The 9,738-nt window shown below is 49.6% G+C and overlaps 2 protein-coding genes across 2 annotated transcripts in view; both read right to left on the minus strand.

The window, feature by feature from the left end:
• Positions 1-1,867, minus strand: part of LOC103604593 (synaptonemal complex central element protein 1-like) — a 14,917-nt gene extending 13,050 nt beyond the window's left edge. The window contains exon 1 of the mRNA XM_008589165.1: positions 1,512-1,867. Coding sequence (XP_008587387.1) covers positions 1,512-1,572 — 61 coding nt within the window. The 5' untranslated portion in view covers positions 1,573-1,867. The remainder of the gene's footprint in view (positions 1-1,511) is intronic.
• Positions 1,868-2,232: 365 nt separating this feature from the next.
• On the minus strand, positions 2,233-8,630 carry LOC103604591 (vacuolar fusion protein MON1 homolog B). Its single transcript, XM_008589163.1, has 5 exons — positions 8,477-8,630; positions 7,166-7,495; positions 5,773-6,592; positions 5,249-5,396; positions 2,233-2,919 (listed from the first exon to the last, which is right to left on the minus strand). The coding sequence occupies exons 1-5, from the start codon at positions 8,622-8,624 to the stop codon at positions 2,719-2,721; spliced, it is 1,647 nt and encodes a 548-aa protein (XP_008587385.1). The 5' UTR covers positions 8,625-8,630; the 3' UTR covers positions 2,233-2,718.
• Between the last annotated feature and the right edge of the window lie 1,108 nt (positions 8,631-9,738).

Below are 9,738 nucleotides of genomic sequence, written 5' to 3' on the forward strand. Positions count from 1 at the left end.
AAAAAAAAAAATCACTGCCCAGGAATTCCATGGCATGCATAGATATACCAAGATTTAGCTATTTCTGTCACTATTCCTTGTTTTGCTTCCATCAACAACACTCCAATGACCACTCCTGGTCCACGCACCTGTGTATTCTTCGGTGATTACCTAGCTTGGTGACTGCAGATGTGGAATAGCATTTTAGATGCTAAAAATATTCTACCAAACTGCCTCTAGCAAAGGCTTTATTGGTCAGTTCTCCTCCCAGTGAGGCAGAAGGCCTGTTTCTCCAAAGGGACATCAATACTAGATATATATGTATATTTTTCAGTACTAGATATCCCTCCCTTTATAAAGCCAATTTAATGGGTTGGTAATGGTAACTTGATTTAATTTTCTCCATTGCTGATAAAGTTAATCATAACTTCAATTTTGAGGAATTTGAAAGGTTGATACTAATTTTTTTTTAAATCACAGTAGCAGCTATATTAAATGCCTAATAAATGGAACCTATTTGCATCTGTCTTATTTCCGTCTGTTCTTTGTTGAAAGCTGAAACTCAATGTATGTCTAATCTAAGAGAGTGCTCTGTGTTAACAATATTTCATTATTCACGCGCTAAAAAAATTACTGAGCACCTATTGTACGCTGGGCAGGCATCGTTTTAGGTGCTGGGGAAACAGCAGTAAAAGCCTCTGTTCTCGTGGAGCTCATATCCTAGGACAAACGATAAACAACTAAATGATCGCTATTTTGATGTCTGCATAAGCAGGTCTGACAGGCTGCAATCTAATGTTAATAAATATAGTGGCTCGAAGAGAGTGCAGAAAGGGGAGTTAGGGATAGATAAAAGAATGGTAGACGGTCAACAACTGTTGAAGCAGAGTGATGTGCACATGGGTGCTAATGATGCTATTTTCTCTACTTTGGTACATTGTGAAAGTTTGTTCAATAGGAAAATGCTAGTGGATTACTGCCTTGGGAGATTTTTCTTTTGGCTGGACTGCAATTTCCAATAGTCCGTAGGCTGAGTCTTACCCTCGCCCCCCCCCGCCCCCCCATTAGGGGATGAGGTGTCATTACTCAAGTCAGTGCCCTGGAAGAAAGTTGTCCTTAGGGAAGGTTATTTTCTATTAAGAAATTTAGAGCCCACACAGTGTGATATGGGCTGGACGTGAGATGACGATATTAGGGAAACTGCTGTGAATTTTTTTAGGGGTGGAAGCAACAGGGTGATTTTTGTGAGAACATCTCTTCCTCCCTTTTTGTTTGAAGAGATGCACATTGAACAATATGATTACTTTAAAATACTTAAGAAATATATTCAGAACAAAGTTGACAAGAGTTAATCTAGGTGATGAGAATGTGTGTTATTTATCTCAACTTTGTTGAACTTTTGAGTGATAAAAGGTTTAAAACTTAAAAAAAAAAAAACTACTGCTATTATTATTTCATTAACGTTTTGGGACGAATCCTCCCCCCACCTTCTGCCCTGGTAGACAGAGACACACACCCCTTGCCCTCGCTACCTCCAGTCTCCTCCACAGTGTCCGGCGACTCCACGCTCAAAGGCTCCATCTTCCCCGCCATTTTCTAGAGCTGAGCTTGCGCGCACCCCTCGGTCGAGGATTGGCTAAAACCCAAGGCCTCACAGGAGGGCGGGCGGCTCTGCAGCGCGCATGCGTGTGGCGCACGTTTTCACGCCACTTGACCGGGGAGGAGGAATCAGGTGTCTATGCTGGACAAGCACGGGATATCTGGTGCTTCGGCTCGACAGTGCAAGTGCGTACTACCACAAGGCCACAACTCCAGTTAAAACAAGGGCAGAACTAGGGTTATCGGCCAGTTGGAGAGTGAGTCTTGTGCACACACATACAAAACTCTAGAGAGGTCTCTCCCTCTTTAGGTTGTTTGTACAGGTTGTCAAATTCTTCGAGAAATGTGCATGTGCTGTGTGGTGGTACACAAGATTTCGAGCCCCCTGTCGTTCACAAATCTTCATTAAAGAGCCTATTAGACAAAGTTAGTTATCTCCCTTTCACGGATGAGTACAATGAGACTTAGAAGCTAAGTGCACCTCCTATGTAAACATTTTGGATCCCAGCCACTGTGTGAAGTCAGGTGCTACATGCCCTGGGTTATACGGGTAGACAAGGGAGGCCATCTTATTAATAGTAGCAGCAGCCAACATTGACGGGGGTCATTTTGGGCAGAGTAAAGATGAACAGAAGTACATGAAGCGCATAGGGATATCCTTGTGGGGCTCGGTTTTTTTCTTTTTTTAAATCCCCTCAGGCCGGTTCCATGCACAGACTACCCCTGCATTCCCAATTCCAGAACCCCTGTGGGTCACTCTAGAAACCTTGGTCAGCCCTGGGCACTCAGGACTAAGATTCCATGGAAGGAGGCAGACCCCTGAGGCAGGTTTGGAGGGGACAGCCCCTGCCAGAGGCTCGACATCATCCAAGTGGAAGAGGTACGGCAGAGGGAGGGAAGGGGGAGGCCTAAGGATTTCCCCAGAGGTGGAGGTGCATGAGGGGGTTGGGAGCGCAGCCTGCTCATCTGGCTGCTGCAACCCATCTCCCATTTGTGGACAGGACCTCAGATCTTCCCCCATTGCCGGGGAGACAGGGATCAGTCACAGACACACCCCCACCTCCATTTCCAGGGTGAAAAAAGAAGGTAAAAGCCAAAGGTGGTCACTCCCAGCACTGTCTGGTCTGGGAGCTCTGCCTCTCAGAGTCCAGTGAACAAGCCATTGTGGGGAGCTTGGTCCGCAGAGGCAGCTGGGGGTGTGGAGTACTTGGGTGGGTAACGAATGAAGAGCCGGTCTTCCTCCTTCCTCACCCAGCGCAGGAGTTTGGTCACTACCAAGATGGCACCTGCTTTGGTCACCAGGGGGCTGAGGCAGGTATAGAGCTCAAATTTGGAGGTCACCTGGGAATTTGAGAGAAGACAGAATCAGATGGGCTGGAGCTGGCCATGGACAATCCTGTCTGACCCAGCCCAATGTCTCCCTCCCGCAGCTTGGAAGATGTACCTAGCAGCAACTCCCACCTGGTGCTGCCTGGGCATTGGGTTAGGGCAGGTAAGCTGATATTATTGTATCATGGGTTGGCCAGGGGTTCTCAGTTGGGCCTAGGGGTCAGACAGACCTAGTGGTTTCAACTGGGCAATGCTGGCTGTGTATCCTCTGGACCTGTTTGCTCACCTGTGGACTGGGGATAACAACAACAATGCTTACCATTCAGTGAGCAATGATTATACACAATGTCCTCTTCTAAATTCACACAACTGTTTTCATCATCTATAGCCTGGGCATGATATAAAGAGGAACTCACACCAACCTGAGCAAAATGACCTCACCAGGTTACCAGCACCTTTCCTGTGCCACCTCCCAATGTCCTCCTCTTTGCTCCCTCTGTTCCATCCACTTTAGCCTTTCCTTGGTGTTCCTCAAAACACAGCCAGGCCCAGTCCCACTTCACAGCATTTGCAGAGTCCTTTCCCTCTGCCAGGTATACTCTTCCTACAGATACCCACATGGCCTCCCCTCTCCACTTAGATGCCATCTCCTTAGGGAGGCCTCCCCTCACCACCTGATTTAAAATCCTGTGCCTACCATATCTTAGTTTTTAAATAACAATCTCCATTAAATGGTACAAGGGCTCCTTGGAAAAATGGCCAAGTCCAAAACTGGCAGAGAGAAAGTAAAATAAGAAGTGCTCACACAGTGATGGGGATGTGTCAAAGGGACACAGAGACCAGCCTAGCTAGATGAAGGCTCCCGCTGGCTAAATCAGAGACAATTGGAGCACCAAAATAAATTCTAGAAAAGGATTTTAGCCCATTGAATTAAAGAAACATTTTATTGATATAAAATTTTAAATTCCACAAATTAATAGGAAAATAAAAAGTTCTTCCTTACAATAAAATCCCAACCAATAAGTGTAGAAAGTGTGATGGAGTTAGAAAAATCTCCATCTGATAAACACCAGATTAATAACTGTTGCAGGTTAGAATCATGAATGGATATTAGAATTAGTGGGTGAAAGTATGATGAAAAACAAAACACAGAACACAGACATCATCACCATGAGATATTTACTAATTACAAAGGAGAAAATACTAACTTTGTAGTGGAGAAATGTGGCAGACCACCTTAACTAAGTGATCAAAACTGACATCGACATCGGGAAAGACTGACATCACGTGCCTCCTGATACGATGCAGAGAAGGGCACAACATCACTTCTCTGATTCTTGCCAAAAATGCACGACCTCAATTTAGTCATGGTATAACATTAGAAGAACTCAAGTGGAAGGATATTCTAACAAGCTAACTGGCTGATACTCTTTAAAAGTTCTAAAATAAACAAGACTAGGGAGACACAATAAATAAATCCAACATGTGATCCTGGACTGGATTCTGGACCAGTAAAAGTACCTAAGTGGGACAATTTGTGGAATCTGAAGTCTGTGGATTAAATGTTACTGTGCCAATGTTAATTTCCTGATTCGTTAAGTTACTGTGGTTATATAAGATGTTAATCTTTGGAGAAACTAGGTGAAGGGCCTCTTTATAATTATTCCTTGTACTATTCTTGCAACTTCTAAAATTACTTGAAAAGTTAAAATAGTTTAAAAATAAAATCCTCAGCCTAGAATAATACATGATACACGACAGACATGCAGTAAATTACTTAATAAATGAGCACTAAATGGCAGAGCCTGGGGGAAGGTGCCATTTCCAATGGGGTCACCTTGGCTGGCTTCCCTGAATAGCTGAACTTTAACAGACCCACAGGAAGTAAGGGTGAAAGCCTAGAAATCCCAGGGAAGGATACCGCAGGTAGAGGGCACAGCTTGGGACCAGCCTGTAGCACTCAAAGAGTGCTGGAGACCCAGAGTCAAAACTGAGCTGGTGACTAATGGGGTCCATGCAAACACATGGGAAGGGCTAATGAGGAATCAGCAGGCATAGTGATGGCTGTTAATGGGGTCTCTTGAAAATCAAAGACACCATCCTGGTTGCTAACAGGGTAAAAGCAAACAGAAGGATGGGGCTAATTGAGAGTTGGAGACACTGTGATTAATCCTTATGGATTTCAAAGGTGCATGTGTAAAGGTAGGGACAGTATTGCAGGCAAGGAATAGCCCAGGCAAAGGCTTGGTGTGCTTGATGGAAGCTGCTTTGGCTGGAGGGGATACAGTGTAAGGAAACCTTAAGTGGGGAACTGATTCACCCAGGGCCCTACTTAACTCACCCAAGCCAGCAGCGTCTCCTTCTCAGCCACGTGGTAAATGAGACGCAGGGGTCGGGAGGTGCTGTGGAGGCGAGCATGCAGGCGGTGGTACAGGTCTGACAGCCGCTGCCGCTCCTCCTCTCTGCTGTACGGGGCCTCTAGCTCAGGGCTGCCATCATGGGGGGAAGGCGGAGAGCAAGGTTAGTCCAGGGCCTTCTCAGCTGGCCCATCTCCTCTCTCAGTCTAGGGATTTCAATTAAGTTAAGCAGCCGAGCCTCCCCTTTAGACTTGAGGATTCTCAGTGGCTGGAGGCTGAGCTTCCCGGATCAAACTAGGAAATTCCCTGAGTACTGGGAGCTGCCTCTCCACTAGAATAGGGGGATTCCTGTAAGTTGGTGCTTGAGCCTCCATCCTCAGACCTGTTCTATTCTCTCTGTTTAGAGCATGGCTGGTCATCTCCCTTGAGTCATGTCTATGTGATGCTGATCCTCCTTAGTTAGACAAGACTTCCCACCTGGCCAATTGCCCTTAGGGTCAAGACCTACCTGGTAAACTGAGGCAGCTGGCGGTGGTGGTCAGGGATGTCCAGGGGCTTATAGAGGAAGTGCCGGAGGCCGGGCGCTCCCACAGCCTGCACACTGTAAGCAGGGGAATTGGTTGATGGGGCATTAGAGAAGCTGGCAGCCTCGCCAAGGGCACGCATGGCACCAAGGGCACGCATCCCATCTTCTACCAGGCGCCGGCAGGCGGCCATGGCATGGAACGCTTCACGGTGGGTGCCAAGCAGCAGCAGGCAGACAGGCATGGCATCCAGGCGGGCGACGTAGGCATAGAAAAAACCATCAGGGTTGAATCGGGGCAGGCACACGGGTGCCCATGCCTCACCCGCTGCAAAGGCCGGTGCGCGCACCCAGTCGAGCAGCAATTGCAGGTCAGCTGGGTCCAGCCGACACTCAGCCAGCACATTCCGCTCCTGGGCCGCTGTTATCAATCGACCACCGACCGCCAGTACCGACAGTGCCAGGCCCGGTGCTGTGCAACGTCGGAGCAGTGCACCCAATGCTTCCCGCAGTGGGCGGGCAAGGGGCACGCAGCGCACAGCACCCAGGAGCAGGGCACCTGGGTCCCGCTCCACACTGTCCAGAAGCCGGTCCAGTGTGCGCTCTGAGCCGGCCAGCAGGCGGCGCAGGTCGTAGTTCTGCTTGTGTGCAAAGATGCGGGCCACGCTGGCACGGGTCAATGTGCTCACAATCTGCGCATGCACAGCTAGCAGCTCCCCCCGCAGCTGGGCTGCTGACTGAGGAGTCCGTGACACAGCCACCAGCAGCAGTGGGCCCTGCTGTAGGAACACCAGCTTGTGGTCCTCTGAAGGAGGGAAGAGGTGGGGGAGGGGGTTAGAAATGGATCGGGAGTGACTGGAGGGGGTCAGGCTCAGCTCTTCTGCTCTCCTTCCCTCCCAACAAACACACACCAGCCCAAGCCCACTTGATCATTCTGTGTGCACCTGGACTATGTTAAGGACAAGGTGGGGAAATTTGGACATTAGTAAAGACATGAATGGCTAGGTAAGAGATCAAGTAGGTTAGACACACAGCACACAGCAGGAGTGAGAGGAAGAGAGAGATGGAGCAATTACTGACAGAGCCACAAAGATACCCAACTCAGTCAACAGCCAGCACAGTCATGCTCTCAGGCAACAAGAAGTATCCAGTGAGTGAAGCACTCAGAACCCAGAAGGCCAAACAGAAAGAAGGATTCCTAACAGACAGACCCCTGGCAGCTATCCACACACACTGACTCACCCCTGGCTGGCTGGACAGTACCTTGGGCAGGCAGACAGACAGACAAACCTACCCATGGCTGGTTAGACCCACTTCCAGCCAGACAGCTATATTTTCTGTCACTGTTCCCCGTTCTGCCTCCGACCCCTTCACTCACCGGCATAGATGGCACGGATGGCATCTCCTGCACTCTGCACAAAGGACACAAGGGCTGTCATCACACCCATGGTAGCTGACAGCGCCTCCACACTGCCATACCGTGAGTAGATGGGCTTGCCAGCCTCACTCAGCACAAACACATGCTTCCGCTGGCTGCGCCAGTCCTCATCATTGGGGTCCCCGCCTTGGCCCGCAGAGCCACTCTCAGGGCCATGAAGGGGACTACTCTCAGCAGCTGCTGGACCCCAGCACTCACAGGTGCTTGATGGTGCCTCTGACTGGTTCAGTGGTGACAGGAGGCTGGGTGGCTGGTCCTTGGCCTCTGATCCTGAAAGGGAGCCCCTGGTGGGTCGAATGCCTCTGGACACCTACTAACCCTCTGTCCCCAAGGATCTACCAAATCCCTACCAGATCTACGCCCTTGCATACTGATAATCATTATTTGCAACTATATCTCTATAATTTTCCCCTAAAATCCCAACGACCTCAAATTCTTTCATTTTCTCAATGATGTTCTTCCATGTCCCCGAATACAAATTACCCCCTCCCAATAACTGCCATTACCTTTTCAAGTCTTCAAAGACTTCCCACCCCCCATTCATTTTCAGTGATGTCCACTGAATCTAACCAGTGAGCCCATAAACATCTCCTAATTCTTAAGTGATCAAGACCGCTGACTCTCCAATGACTTCCATTGATTCCCCAATGAACACCTTTACATGTCCACTAACACCTGGGTCTTCAAAGACCTCCCTACTGATCCCCTGACTCTCCAAATAATCTCACTGATGCACCCCCATCACCATTAATATACACTAATATTTGGTTCCTTAAAGACCTCCCCACAATCCACCACCAACTCTTCAATTATGTAAATACTCTGAGTGCCACTAACCCCCATTGACCCCCTTTCCCACCTCAATGACTTAACAGCCTAGTTCCCAAAGACACTAGTTTCTAAATAGTCCCTTCTTTGAACCTACTGACTTTCTTTTCTTCATTTATCTAAATACCCAAAATCCCCAATGACCTTCTTTGACCTCACCTACCCTCTTTTTGATTCCTCAATGACCTAAACTTACACCAAGTCCCCAGTGAACATCAGTCGACACCCACTGACTTCCCTTTCATTTCTCAGTAATTTAAATTACATGTAAGTCCATAATGACTTCCTACTGATATGGTTTAAGCTACTTCCCGGAGTCCCAAAAGCCTCCTCATTGGTCTCCCGTGGATCATCTCTACCCCTCGCCCAACAAAGACACTCCCTGGGGATTCCTTCCAAGACCCCAGTGAAGGGAGGGCACACCTGTTTCCTCCGGGCCCCCGTCTCCAGGATCCGGGGGGCCCGCTTGTACCCCTCCACCATCTCTAGTCTCCTCACTGGGGAACTGCGTGTCCTCCAAGTCCTTCGTGCCCCCGGGGGCTGGGGCAGCAGCGTCTCCTCCGGCCTCCATCTGCACATCCCTAAGGGGAAAGGGAATCGAGGGTGACGGGCAGCAAAAGAAACTTCTTACAAGCCTTTACAGAACTAGGCCCCCCGGTGGTGACATTCCTAGTGCTCATTTCCCCTACGGTTTAAAATAGAATGAGACATTTAAAACATGACCGAATACTTGCACCCTGGAACACTTTCCGTAGAGGGAGGCTCTCTTGGCCACAGGAAATAAAGACACGTAACATCTCCTTTAACCCCACAGTTCAACTGGCGGATACCATTACTCCCCGTAGCGGCGAAGTCATCACACTTCCGGGTGCAGCTGGGGGATTTGTCACACTTCCGGGTGCGACACCTCCCAGAAGACACTTCCGGGTGCGGAGCTTTATTCGCTCCCCGCGGCGCCTCTCTTCCGCCGTGTACTGGTGTTCCCTCACCGTTGAGAGGGTGCGCACCTCTCTCGGATCTGCGTCGGGTCTGGTCGGGAACCCAGTGAGCCCCCTCTACACGCCTTTCCACAGAATTGGCTGGAGCTGCTAACAGTAGGCGTGGGGGGGCGGGGCTCGCGCTCGGCCAATCCCGGAGTAGAGGGGGCGGGACCACCTTCCTTTTAGTCCAATCGAGAGAAGTCGGCTCCTCTCCGCTGTTTCCCCCCCGCCCCGCTGTCCCTGTAGTACCTCGACCAGTACTGTGCGTTGGATTGCGTTTGCACCCGCCCATACTTTGACTGACATCTCCTCGGAGATGTCGAAACCACGAACCTATTCCTCTTCTTCTCTTGAGGACGTTTGCTGTCTAAGTCCTAGTGGATAGCCGTTCCGGACCAACAAAAGTGCTCCCCCAGAACAGTGGCAACGTCACCCTCCCTTGCCCATCAGGAAAGGCGGGGGTGGGGTAGGGTAAAGTGGAGTGATGTGGAGGGGAGGGGCGTGAATGCTTGACCGGCAGTCGCCATTTCCAATCGGAGTGCCGCAGGCAGACTGGCCAGCCTATGGGATTCGGATCCTAAAGTAAGAGGCGGGCTTCTCAGAAGTAGGAAGTATTAGGGATCTGTCTGTTTTCAGCCAGTCCCAGGGCTCGGCGGACTCTGGAAAAAGGGAAGCGGGAGCCGTGAATATCCTCGTGGCTTCAGG

Source organism: Galeopterus variegatus, unplaced genomic scaffold, assembly GCF_000696425.1.
Source record: "Galeopterus variegatus unplaced genomic scaffold, G_variegatus-3.0.2 Scaffold5268, whole genome shotgun sequence".
Taxonomy (NCBI): Eukaryota; Metazoa; Chordata; class Mammalia; order Dermoptera; family Cynocephalidae; genus Galeopterus; species Galeopterus variegatus.

Excerpts from the sequence above, each read along its gene's own strand:
- LOC103604591 (XM_008589163.1), bottom strand. The coding sequence starts at position 8,624 with ATGGAGGCCGGAGGAGACGCTGCTGCCCCAGCCCCCGGGGGCACGAAG. Across the intron at positions 6,593-7,165 it reads CATCCGTGCCATCTATGCCG|AGGACCACAAGCTGGTGTTC; the intron begins GTGAGTGAAGGG and ends TCCCTCCTTCAG. Across the intron at positions 2,920-5,248 it reads AGGAGACGCTGCTGGCTTGG|GTGACCTCCAAATTTGAGCT; the intron begins GTGAGTTAAGTA and ends TCAAATTCCCAG.